The sequence below is a fragment of the Gobio gobio genome (assembly GCF_949357685.1).
Source record: "Gobio gobio genome assembly, chromosome: 1".
NCBI classification, from domain to species: Eukaryota; Metazoa; Chordata; class Actinopteri; order Cypriniformes; family Gobionidae; genus Gobio; species Gobio gobio.
In genome coordinates this window covers 40926612-40940285 of record NC_137097.1, presented here as the reverse complement: position 1 = coordinate 40940285, position 13674 = coordinate 40926612, and the positions used below count along the sequence as shown (strand labels likewise).

The window sequence follows — 13674 nt, the reverse complement described above, 5'->3', positions numbered from 1 at the left end:
GGTTGTGCTGCTTAATTTTTTGTAGAAACCGTGATGCATTTTTTTCATGATTCTTTGATAATTAGAAAGTTTTGAGTTTTGAAATAGAACTCTTTTGCTGACATTATAAATGCCTAATAACTTCTTATTAAAATATTACTGACCCCAAACTTTTGAACGGTAGTGTAATTAGCAAAAATTGCTTTGATTCAGATCAATTCGCTAAAGAATCACTCACAACCGGTTCATCAAAACAACAATTCGATCACAAATATGACATTACTATAGATTGCAAGCAAGTATAAAATATCTCCACACAAGGGTAATATCTTAATAAAAAAAAAATAAAAAAAAAGTAAGAGTAAAATTAGGGGAAAAAAGGAAATTCATTACAAAAATTCCAATATTTGTAGGCCTGAAAATATATTTAAAAATGTCCTGATATTTCCAGGTTTTTAATGACAGTGGGAAGATGATGTATGTGTGATATAATAAATAGCCCATCACAAACAAGACAAAAATCATAAAGTACAAAATGTAATTACTTCTAAACAAATCACAAGTGTGCCGTAATTGCTTCTATTTTAAACAATTAAAACTGACATCAAAAACACAGATTCATGTAAACACAGCTAATAGAGGCGTAAAAAAATCTCTAACCATCTGCAGAAGTTTGCTCATTCATCGCATTCCCATTACTGGAGTCTTGTTGTGGACACGAGCCGTTCGAGTTCATCGGATCGGTCACAGCAGGTTCACCAGATCCCAATTTCGATTCCTGTCTGGCCTTCTCAGCCTCCTCCGCTGCCCGCCGCTTCACCTCCTCAAGCTCCGCCTCCTGCTTGGTCTTCAAGCGGTCCAGGATCACATCTGGAGGAAATGCATAGAAGAATATTTTCAAGATCTCGGCCACTTAACAACACTAAAACACAGCATCAGCTGTCCAATGTGATTCTCTAAACAAATCCATTCCTAATTCCTATTAACATCAAATGAGATCATCAACATTTCATAAGCCTATAGATGTCAACTTGTTAAGCTAGTTAATCACTGACATACAATGGCCTACAAATTTTTTGTAAGTTAAAATAAAAAAAAAAACTACTTGTAACTTACCTGTCTCAACTAATCATTCAAAGTACCACATGAAAACATAGTTTGCATGCAGGAAGTAAAAGATATGCATGAAACATCTGCAGCTTGTGAGGTACTTTCACACTCAAGTGCAGGTGGAGCCGTTTTTTGCACTGCTAAAAATAGCAGAGCGGAAAGACACCTTACAGTCATTTGAATTACATCCGAATTCATCATTTTGAATTCCTTCATTAAGTATTTATTCAGACAGTCACTGTATGCTCTGGAAGGATTTTTGCAACTTTTGAGTTTGCAACTCAATTTAGTTCATTAAATAAAATAAATTATTTCCACGCTTTCTTTTTGACACTGCAGGCAATCACAATACATTTGTGAAATGGAAGTCCTTATTTGCAATGGGACATGTGAAAAATGTTGTATTACCATAACCGGGTATATGAAAATCCAGATTCATGCTGACGTTTTTTTTTTTTATATATATATATATATATATTTCATCATCCATTCATGTTGTTAATTTCATTTAGTACTCTAATTTAAATATGTCTGCTACTTGTTGTATGCCAGGAAAAATTATAATAAACATTTCAATAATAATATAAATGTAAACATTTTCAAAAAATGTGTAATGGTATTATCCATTAATGCAATGCATTAATCTTTTTTTAATACAAAAATAAAATAAGTATTAAAAAAGCTATTAAAAAAATATATATATATGTATATATTTAATACAATTAAATTAAAAAACAACTTTAAAAGTGCTTTACTAAATGGAATTAAGTCCGTTTAACATAACTAAAACAAGTCAATTGAAATAAATTATATTTGTTGAAAAGGCTTTATTTAAATGTGCAAAAGTCTTAAAAGGCTTAACTTAAATAAATTAAATGAGTCCCACTTCAACAGAGCAGACTAAAGACCAGAAGTGTCATGTACTATTTAGAAAAGGGGAAAAATGAGTGTGGTTTGCTAAAATGACTAGTTTCCACAAAAAAAACTTTATTTTAAACTTTAAAATTATGTTGATTCAGACAACACGTGTGTCCATAAATAAGTAAATCAGTTAGTCAGACATCAGGAATGATCAGGCATCTGCTTAAAAACTGGAGGAACATAACGTTCAGTGGTTGTGTAAGCTGTATTAAAACCATAATATTCATGATTCCCAAAGGAAATGAGTATATCATAAACATGAACAGAATAACAGCTTCTTTTTTTTAACAAACAAAAAAGGAAGAAACAAACTTGATTTCAAGTTAAATGAAGAACTTATCAACAGTTTGTGGTTGTCTCACTTTGCACATCCTAAAAAAAAATTGTATTTCCAAGATGGTAATATATATATATATGAGCTTTGATTAATATATTTTCTTACCATTGGCAACGGTGAGGTATGCCTTGTTATTCCCACGGGCCTTGTTAGTGAGCTCTTCAGTACTGTCCATGTGAGAGTGGATCTCCTCTCTCATCTCCTCCAGCACGGAGCACAGGTCATTCTCCCAGAACCCTTTATCCAGAACCTCCAATAACTCCCCCAGCTGGACTTTAGTGCTGTAGTACCAGGTCTGCTTATTTTCATCCTCGCCATCTTCCTCTCTGAAATGCATCAGGTTACATACATTAAACACAGGCACTTTACGAACTTTTAACCATATTTGGTTATACTTTATTTGGTTACAATTTATTTTAAGATGTCAACATTACAGTGTAATTATATATTTAAGTACTAAGTAATATTAATTAACTACAAGTACTTATTATAGGGTTAGGGGTTGGTTGAGGGTTAGTTGCATGTAATTATGCATAATTTACTGTTATTATGGCAAGTACATGTAAGATATGTAAGAAGGACACTGTAAAATAATGTGTATGTAACCCTTTATTTTAAGGTGTCCCTGTTACGGTGTAATTATACGGGTAATTATTTAAAGGGTTCGTTCACTCAAAAAGGAAAATTCCGTCATTAATTACTCGTCCTCATGTCATTCATCTTCAGAAATGAAGATATTTTTGATGAAATCCAAGAGCTCTCTGACCCCTCCATGGACAGCAATTTAATTAACACTTTCAAGGCCCAGAAAGGTAGTAAAGACATCGTTAAAATAGTCCATGTGACTACAGTGGTTCAACCTTAATGTTATGAAGAGACTTTTTATGCGCAAAAAACAAACAAAAATAACAACTTTATTCAACAATTTCTTCTTATCGGTGTCAGCCTCCTACGCAGTTTACTCGTTGTTTCAAAACATTAAGGTTGATCCACTGTAGTCACATGGACTATTTTAACGATGTCTTTACTACCTTCCTGAGACTTGAAAGTTGCAATGAAGTTGCTGCCTATGGATTAGGGGTGTGATGAGACACTTATCTCACGAGACATGAGATTGGGTTCACGAGAACGAGACAAGATTTTTTACATAGTATTTTTAAGAAATCCTCAATGATGAAATACATGACTAGAAAAATTGTTTGCAGGTGCATTTGAAATGTTTTAACTTGAACTCATCATCTTGTAATGAATGTCATTTAAGTTCTACTTTCTGAGTATGAATTATCATATGCAGTAAAAGGCAATACTCAAGTACTGTAAAAGGTTGACCTCCTAACTGAACTCCTTCCCACAAATTGATCATAGATCAAGTGCAAAAAATAAGTGCAACCATAATCAAAGTACTCAATATTCTGAATATTCAAAGTGCAAATAGAGACCAAATTTAACTTCAAGCATGATACAGAGCCAAGAGATGGTTACAACTACACAGATAGCTTTCGTATTGAGAGATATTCTCATGCCTCGGGGAGTTGCTTTCAAACAGCAATAATGTATTGAAATCGCGTTTGAATTAGGCCTGTCGCGATTGGTCGATACAATCGACTGCGTCAACGCTGTTAATAAGTCGATTTCAATATTTTTAGTTGACTGGGTAAGTTGGGTACGATATTAAATTGTATTAGTACCGGCACTTAGACAGCACTCTAATAAGAGCAGTATTTATAATTTGCGTCGATGTGTGACAGCAGGAGTGAGAACATGTGTGTGAGCTCTCAGAACAGTAATATATAAACGCGCAGCTCAGGGAAAAGAAAGCAACAGAAAAGTGCGCCACGGCCGGATAATTGGGTTTGAATGGTAAAAAAATATGTAAAAATGCATGTCCTGGCATTCGGGGTTCCGAATATTCCTGAGTATTCGGGTAAACGCAGTCGGATATGTCTTTAGTGAACGTGTACAGAGTTGAAAGAGACATCGGGTGTTACAATGATTTTGGTCCGTGCAGCTCTTAAAGGGCCGGACCTAATATTCTGTTTGAAGCAGGGCAGGAACATGCCAGCCAAGTGAGTTTTTAGGGTTTTTTAACCATAAAACAATGATAAAACAATGAATAGTAAGTTCTGTCATATTATTCAATAACTTTTACAGTTTTTTGCCATGGTATGGATTCTGTATCGGTATTGAGGTATTTTAGTCTGGTATCGTATCGAAGTCATAATTTTGGTATCGTGACAACACTATTCTATATAAAAAGTATTTGCTGATATTCTGGTTTACAAATTTGTACCTTTTTAAATTTGTACTCTTTTAGTTTTACATTCTGTCAAGGGCTTGTTAACATTAATACTTTTAGATAGTACACTACTGAAGGCCAACGTTGCAAGTTAAATTAATGTTTTAAGTAAAATTATTGAAAATTAGTCGATAGATTAATCGCTATAAAAATAGTCGTTAGTGGCAGCCCTTTGAATGCTCGTTCGCGTTTACTTTCACTTTCGTGCATACTCTGGGAATAGGGAGCGGTGGTGCTGAACTCGCATTTTTCAAATAGAAATTTGTCTGACACTTCTGTTGCGCAACGAATCCTCCGCCACGGTCCTGTCAGTCTTTGATTCGAGCTACAAACGCAGATAAAAAGTGTTAAACTACAAACATGACGGATGTGCGCGTCCTACGATTATGTAGAGAGGTTTAGATAAAGGGGTTTGAGTAATCAATTATCAGTATTTAACCCGACCAAAATATATTTATTCAATGTATCCACATTTTATTTCAACTGCAACAGCCTTGTGAACTTTTGTAATGATACGTTTGGCCATTAATTTTTAAATGCATCATTACATTTAAATTGCAAACACATTAGAGTAGTCTCTGCATTAAAGACGAATGGCAGATCAACATGCTACTACATTTCTCTCTGATACGGTAGGAAATGAAATTGAATGTGGAGGATTTTAACTGTGATGATGATTGACAGGGCAGTTTAAACGGTGACGGGATGCACGCAAATAAGCGACAGAGTCCGTTATAGATGACGAAGTAGTATGTCCCAAAGCTTGCATTCTCTTCTACTACCCACTCAAAAGTATGTACTTTTTCCTCCACAAAAAGAGTACATACTTTTAGGTCATAGTATAAGTAGGCGAACTGGGAATTATATGTTTAAGTACTGCGTAATATAAATTAACAACATGTAGGGTGAGTCTGGTTTTCAGCTAAATGTACATTTAATTTAGTTTTTGGTGTTTTGATTTTTTTTTAAATGTATTTGGCACATCACTATGAAATGTTAACTTTCTTCAATGAAAAGTGGAAGTAGTTGAAAAGTAACTTAATCGTTATTTATTCAATGATTATAACAATAATGAAACCCATTGTCAATGTTGTTCTATGATTTATCAATAAAGTAACAGTTATAACATAGATTATTCTACTTTTTAAGTAACTAATACAACCCACAGCTTCACAATAGAGTCAGTAGGAATAATTGACACAATCGCTCTCTCACTAATTAATTCAAATAAATGTACTCTTACTGTGCTGTAATTAGGCCTGTCGCGATAGTCAATAAATCAATTAAATCGCACGATAAAAAAAATGAGCTCAATAATTTTTCTGGCCGCGATAATTTCCAGCATCCGTTTTTATATCCATTTTTGCAGAGCGTTACATTATATGATCACGCTCTTATACATGTAAATGCTCCTAAGTGCGACAAGACACAAGAGAATGCACTTTATTTCAATGTCCTGTCTGTGTGTGTGTGTGTCAGTGTCCTGTCTGTGTGGCTGTCTCATGTCAGCAACTCGAGGGACACTCTGACTGACACACACATACACACTCGACGCACAGACAGACTCGTGTCCTGCTCACATCGAGTTCTCTTTTGCTCATGAACAAACAATAACAACAACACAGATAATTTTTAGTATTCTCATATTAGGCGTCTTAAATTAGTTAAATAACGTCTTAAATGAACTTAAAGAGTTGCGAGGAAATGAGAAGCGCGTGAGATCCGCGGCTGTTCTTACAGTGACAGGAGCACTGATGATGCCTGTCATTAATGTCCATCAAAGAACAACGGGAACAGAGAAAACTGTAGCTTTAATGATGATTAATCTATATTTCATTTATTATTTATGCAGTTAAAGGGGCTATATGCGTTTTTCTGAAATTTAAACTCGCGACTGACACCTGTGGCCAAAAAATAGAACTGCTCTTATTTTCTGCTCGCTCTCGAAGCTGTGGTGACGTCACATCCGCAGACAGCGCGGGAAAAACCTACCCGCCAGAAAATCGGAAAAATAGGATACAGGCTTATAGGTGCACCCACTGTGAGCGGACAAGGTGTCAGTATGCTCATCAGGAGATGTTTGAGTCATAAATGGTAAAATAAAAAGGCTATTGTTACGTTTATTTTGGGGAAAAAGTTGCATATAGCCCCTTTAAGAAAGGTGTTTGATAACTATTACATTTCTGTATATGTCTAACAGGGAAGGCCACAGGTAAAAATAACATTTATTTTTAATGGGTTTATGTAGAGTTTGTTTTAAGTTCACTTAAATTAAAAATAGTTTTTTTAAAGCATAATAAATGTTGAAATTGGCAGCTTTCAGTTATACTGTAATGTAACGTCAATAATGTTTCATAGAGACATTAGTATCAGTGATACTGGCCTTCTTCCATAAAAATATGACAATACAACACATATTACAAATATGCTGTCAAAATTTGATTAATTAGTAAAAAAAATTTATCGATTCCCAGCACTACCTAAAACACAATCATCCGTTGCAGTTTTCCCAGCAGTTCATTCAAGTGCATTTTTCTGTTCACAGACTGAGAGTCCATTGCTTTTTTTGTTTTGGTTGTTTTGTTCATTTATTGTGGATATTTAAAATTCTTTCCGTTTTCAGTGTTAAATAGTCTTTAGAAATAAAAGTTTATTGTTCTTTGAAAAGGTGAACCTGCATTATTATGCCATTATCATTATTTTAGATGAAAATGGTCTCAGAACGACAATATTATCGTTTATCGCAATAATTTCTGGGCCAATTTATCGTCCAGCAAAATGTGTTATCGTGACAAGCCTAGCTGTAATTTAATAATTTATCTGCATCTAATTTAAATCGAGCGGAAATCTGTAAGAAATGTTATGACCACAGACAAAATAACTAAGGAAAGTGAGCTGTTAGAGCTGTCAGAGCAACAGCACTGTTGGAATTCCAAAGCTGCCAAAATAATACATTTGCCGCAGCTGTACAGAAGTGACCCAAATTCGAGTCCCGCTCTCAAGGTTACGGCTTTCTCAAGCCAACATCAAAGTTTACTCACAAACTTTAGCCTCTAGTTATAACAATAATGTTCACATTATGTCAACAACAATATGTAAATGCATGATGAACGATAGAACCAAGTCTTTAGAAAATATATAATTAAATGATCATTTTATGATAACACTTTACAATAAGGTTTAATTTGTTAATTTTAGTTAACAGGAACTGACAATGAACCATACTTCTGCAGCATTTATTAATCTTAATTTCCATATTTACTAATATATTTTTAAGAACATTAGTTAATGCACTGTGAACTAGGGATGTGACGGTGAGGAAATTTTCCCACCGTTTAATTGATGTGTGACAACACCGGTAATACCGGTATCACCGGCGGAGGCTTTTAAATCACTAATTCTATCTAACCGAAAGTAACATGCACACGACCGCTCTGAACTGAAAACGCGCCAGTGCGCACACACCGTGAATGACAGCTCGTCTGTAAATGCGTGCTCTGTGAGGCCATGGGCGCGTCTCAATCAGTTCCCTAGTTCAGAATCAGTAGTCAGGGCACTGATCAAGCATTGATCAGTCTATGATTGAGATGCACGCCATGAATGCACACTGTTAGTTCGCCCGTAAAGCCTCGTTTATACTCGACGCGCCCGCACGAGCGCGAGGGTGCGCGCGGCAAAAATAAATGCGCGCAAAAGGCGAAAGTAAACAATGCGCGCTCTGTGCGGCCGGCACATTTTACTTTCGGTTTTTAATTAGCGCCAATTCGGCTGCGGGTTGCTTGAATTGTGGGTTCATTAGCCTATTATTTTTAATGAAAAACACAACAACAAAACAAATGACAAACTCCCTTAAATAGGCGCTTTTACGTTTCGCTTTGAAACCAAATCTTCCGTGATCATCTCAGTCAGCTCCTCACTCTTAAATCTGATGAATGACTCCTGCCGCCTCCGAGACTCACGGTCGGATCCTGCTTTATTAAGCAGATACGTTCAGTTTTTATTTGTATTGTCTGTTCTCTAACTGAACTAAATTATTTTATTACTATAAAAAAAAAATCAAAAAGACGGTGGGCGGTGCCACGGTGGGCAAGTGATGTAACCGGTGTTGAGTCTGGACACCGGTAACACCGGCAACACCGACTATCCTAGCAAGCCTACTGTGAACTAACATGAACATGTTTATTAAAGGAATAGTTCAGCCAAAAATGAAAATTACCCCATGATTTAAATCACCCACTAGCCATCCTAGGTGTATATGACAGATGAATACAACCTGAGATATATTAAATATCGCCCTGGCTCTTCCAAGCTTTATAATGCCAGTGAATAGAGGATTTTATTTTGAAACCCAAAAAAGTGCATCTATTCATAAAGGTTAATAAAGGCCTTCTGAAGTGATACGTTTGTGTGAGAAAAATATCCATATTTAAAACTTTATAAACTAAAATAACTAGTTTCCGGCAGACGGTCATAGACATCGATTTACATATTTACTTCTGACCTGACGTATTGACGAACGCAGCAAAACAAAACACCGGTCACAAATTAGAAGTCTAAAATGAATTTTTTTTAAAAGAGAAATGTCTGAGGATTTCTATATAAGAGAAGAGGAGCTTGCGTTTGTTTCCCAGCCAAATTGTTTGAACCGCGAGAGGCGTCAAAACTTACGCTACTCCTACATCGCGTCAAGAGTTACTCTTTTGGAGTAAGTCGAGTAGTGTAGGCCGTCTGCCAGAAGCTAGTTATTTTAGTTTTTACGTTTTAAATATGGACATTTTTCTTACACAAACGCATTGCTTCGCTTCAGAAGGCCTTTATTAACCCGCCGGAGCTGTGTGGAGTACTTTTATGATGGATGGATGTGCTTTTTTGGGCTTCAAAATCAAATCCTCCATTCACTGCCATTAAAAAGCTTGGAAGAGCCAGGACATTATTTGCATTTGTCTGAAAGAAGAAAGTCATATTCACCTAGGATGACTTGAGGGTGAGTAAATCATGGAGTAATTTTCAATTATGGGTGAACTAACCATATAACTAACATTAACAAAGGTTAATAAATGCTGTCAAAATATATTGTCCATTGTTAGTTTATGATAGCTAATCCATTTACTAAGGTTAACACATTTTATAGATCCTTTAATACACGTGTCAATAATGAAACTGATCATTTAAATACTCACACAACGATCCTCCTGTTGAGAAACCAGTATTTTCTTTGATGTCGGTCGTAACCAACGGGCTCTTGCCGGATGTACGGCCGGCTCTTCTGGAACTCTGTCAGACAGTCTGTTACGCCGGGCACTTTGTGTGCCACACAAATCTCGCACTGCCATTCGTCCTCGGGCACCTCCTCCAGGGGAGGCTTCACGCACTCCAGGTGATACACGGCCGAGCAGGTCTCGCAGCACAGGAGGTCGCCGAGCCTGTGGCAAACCCGGCAATGGTCGTCGTACTGAACGACCCCCTCGGACATGAGCTCCTCACGGGCGAGGTTGGTGGTGAGGAATTGGTCCACCAGGAACTGCAAGACCTTGACTTTGCTCTCCAAAGGGCTGAACGGGTAGTCTTCGCCCTCCAGGTCAGGGAGCACGTGATGATACTCGGGGTCGCTTTCGCAGTATGAACGCACCACTTCTGGCCAGGTCATACCGTCAATGAAGTAGAGCGTGGAGTTGATACTGTCCTTGAGGTCCGCAGGGCCGAAAGTGGTGTTGGAGGTGTCCTCCTCCCGTAAGATGGCCTTCAGCAGACATATGTGCGTCTCCGCCATCAGCGTGCACTGCTCCTGTCCGACCAGAGCAGCGCAGAAGTCCTCAAAACGGAAAGGAGAGAGACGCAAGACGGTGCAGAAACTGCGAAGGACCTCATAGATAGCTGATGCGTTGAGTAGCTGCTCGTTGGGAATGAGAAGGTCCTCGGAGGAACTGGGCAGCTCCAGAGAAGGAATCTCCTTCTGCTCCAGAATAGGAGAAGGTGGTCGCCTTGGTCTTGGCCTTTTACGACCTACTAAAACAGAAAGAATCAGAATCAGTTTTGTTTGCTGGATGTGACTGCTCTAATGAGGAACAAATTAAAGACAACATGGTTTTTTCAAGGAGGAAATTCTATCATGTAATATAGAAACTTTGACTCATTTTATGTTTAAAAATTAGAGAAGGTCATGTTAGAGTCGATAAAAATAATGTGCATGAATATAATAATGATGCATGCAGACAAAAGATTAAATTAAAATCAGGTTATAAATGTACAGGATTTCAGCATATAAATGTGTTTTTATTTTTTTATTTTTAAATGGAAGCAACAACTCAGAAATCTGCATACAGAATACTTAAATTCAATAAAAAAAAATATTATAATCTCTGAAAAAAATGTTTTAATGTTCACAGTAGTGTTTAAAAGTTTGGGGTCAGAAATGAATACTTTTATTCAGCAAGGTCACATTAAATTGATCAAAAGTGACAGTAAGGATATGTATGACGACACAAAGGATTTCTAACATCATAAACGTCTTTCTTTTGGACGTTTTTATTAATTAAAGAATCTTGAAAAAAAAATTATCACGATTTCCTCAACCGTTTTCAAAAATGATAATAAGAAATGTTTCTTGATCAGCAAATCATCATATTAGAATGATTTCTGACGGATCGTGTGACACTGAAGACTGGAGTAATGATGCTGAAAGGAGTAAATTGCATTTTAAAATATACTCAAATAAAAGGCCACTATTTTCAATTCATGTTTAATACATCATCCATCACTCTAAAAACATTTCAGGCCTAATTATCTCTCATGTGGCGGGTAAATCATCCTCACAGCAACAAAACCTTCATAAACTACATCATAAATGGCATTATGACGTCATGTGTGGACATGACACAGTAGCGGGTCGAAATTAAACTTCCTCCCCGCGTCAGGTGCAAAGGCACTGGCGCTGGATTTCAAAACAATCGGCCGCATGCTGCCCTGTCATTAGCTGCACTTCAGCTTTGGTGCTCCAAAACACCAGTCAGACAACCATAGCCTCATGCAAATGAGGGTGGATAGTAAGTAAAACACCTGCATATAACACTCGACCGTACTTTTAAACAAGTTTATGGAATATGCAGATCATTTTATTAATAAATTACCTTATCAGCGCGAAATCAATTAGCAAGATGACGGGCTAACTAACTTCTGGTGTGCTCATATGCGAGGTTAAAAAAGTGTTCCCGTTACAGTCTAAACCCGTTCAAATACACAGTCATATAACAACAAACATTATTTAATAGCGTTTAAAACACAATGCACAGGGTGTCTGGATGTAACACGCTAACAGGCTAACGTTAGCAAATACATAATTGACGAGTGAAGCTAACTTTTTGTTGATATTAAAAACCGCTCTACTGGTGTACCGTGACATTTTACAGTTTAGTATTTAATTCCAAGGCTTTTAATATCTCGATTACGTCCAGCAATTGCAATTTCAACACAATAAATTGGTCTCGCGCTAAAGCTAATTGCTAAACCCGCGGCCTTTGCCAGCATAGAAAAGCACCAGGATCCATTTTGAGTGTTTTGGTCAACAAAAGAGCGCTAGTTTAAGCCTCGTTCGGCACTCTTTGCAGCACACGGATCAGTCGGTGGTGAGATCGATGAAGATGGTTCGTACCTGCGTTGCTGCCGTGGCTGCTCTCCGTGCAGTAACTCGCATCGTCTTCATCCAATTCGTCCAGTTCCTCCAGGTAGTCGGACTCGTCGTTGATGGCCTCCTCCTCTTCTTCTTCCTCCTCCTCTTCATCCGTAAGAGGCTCCTCGATTATTTCTTCCTCCTCTGATCTCAAACTAACCGCATCTTCATCATCATCATCGCTCTCGTGGTCGTCGTAAACCACCCCGCTCGCGGTGCTCCGCCGCCCCCTGCCTCTGGCCGTTCCCCTGCCTCTTCCTCTGCCCCTCGATACCGCGGATCGCGCTTTTCTCCGGCCTCGTGTAGAAAGATGATGGGTCCCTCGTTTAGGGGTGACATAATCATCGTCGGAGGTAACTTTCACCTTCGCCCGCAAGCCCCGTCGGGGTCTCAGACCGCGCACCGGTCCCGTTGAGGGCTCCTGCATCAGTTGCGCTTTGGGCGGCCTGCCTCGTCTCCCCCTCATTATGGATAAAAATCTATTCTCTTCAGTTTCGCGTTTTCCCTGCACTTTACACGCACCAAACCCGGAATTTCGGGCACCACCGCAAAGTTGATCCCGTGCAGGCGAGGATGCACTAGTCCCGCGGAGCCCCGGTCTCGGTTAACGAGAGAAAGCTCAAAACGAACGCCCGGCGCCCCGCTTCAGGTCGCTCGTAGCCGCCATGTTCTTTCCTCCCTCTCCGTCCGCTGACAACAGACAGCAGGCCTGTGCTGGAGTCACGTGATCAGCGCTCAGACTCAACGCTGGCCACTTTCACCACGGTGTTTGTTGCGTTTCGCGATTGTCAACACGCTTCCAGAGCGCATGTTACTATCATTAGGGTCTTAAGCACGTGAAAATGTGCTTCTGCGTGTAGATTTGTGGGTTTTAGTGTTGTTCTGAGGCAATGGCTCTTGTCAGCTGTTCTCCATTTTCTTCTACGTGTTACCTTCACTCGGTTCATTGAGATGGAGGGTTGACAGAAAAAGATTGATCCAAGTTGCTACTGAATAAAATAAGTTGGTGTTGATATTACAGAACATGTATTAGGCTATCATCTTTCTTTCTTTCATTCATTTTTATTCACTCAACAGCTTAAAATAAAATCAGGGGAATCTTATAGCTATTTAATGCATGTACAGGATTTCAGCATCTAAATGTTTTAAATAAAAAAAAATGGGAGCAACAACACAGAAATCTGCATACGGTATACTCTGTAAAACTCTAATATGCACAGAGTTTATTAAAAAAGGCAGAAATTAATACTATTAAATATTTATTCAGCAAGGACACATTAAATGTATCAAAAGTGACAGTAAAATATTAATATTACAAAAATATTAATCAGCACAACTATCAACATTGATTATAATTTTTAAAAA

The 13674-nt window shown here is 37.9% G+C and overlaps 1 protein-coding gene across 7 annotated transcripts in view; it reads right to left on the bottom strand.

Moving 5' to 3' along the window:
* bptf (bromodomain PHD finger transcription factor) overlaps nucleotides 1-13234 on the bottom strand; it is a 50917-nt gene extending 37683 nt beyond the window's left edge. For 4 of the 7 annotated variants that reach the window (XM_079829738.1, XM_079829742.1, XM_079829741.1 and 1 more), the window contains exons 1-4: nucleotides 12292-13234; nucleotides 9824-10649; nucleotides 2453-2673; nucleotides 640-849 (exon numbers count right to left, since the gene is read on the bottom strand). In XM_079829738.1, coding sequence (XP_079685864.1) covers nucleotides 640-849; nucleotides 2453-2673; nucleotides 9824-10649; nucleotides 12292-12775 — 1741 coding nt within the window. In that variant the 5' untranslated portion in view covers nucleotides 12776-13234. The remainder of the gene's footprint in view (nucleotides 1-639; nucleotides 850-2452; nucleotides 2674-9823; nucleotides 10650-12291) is intronic. The other 3 variants (XM_079829739.1, XM_079829744.1, XM_079829740.1) reach the window with 2 other exon arrangements.
* Between the last annotated feature and the right edge of the window lie 440 nt (nucleotides 13235-13674).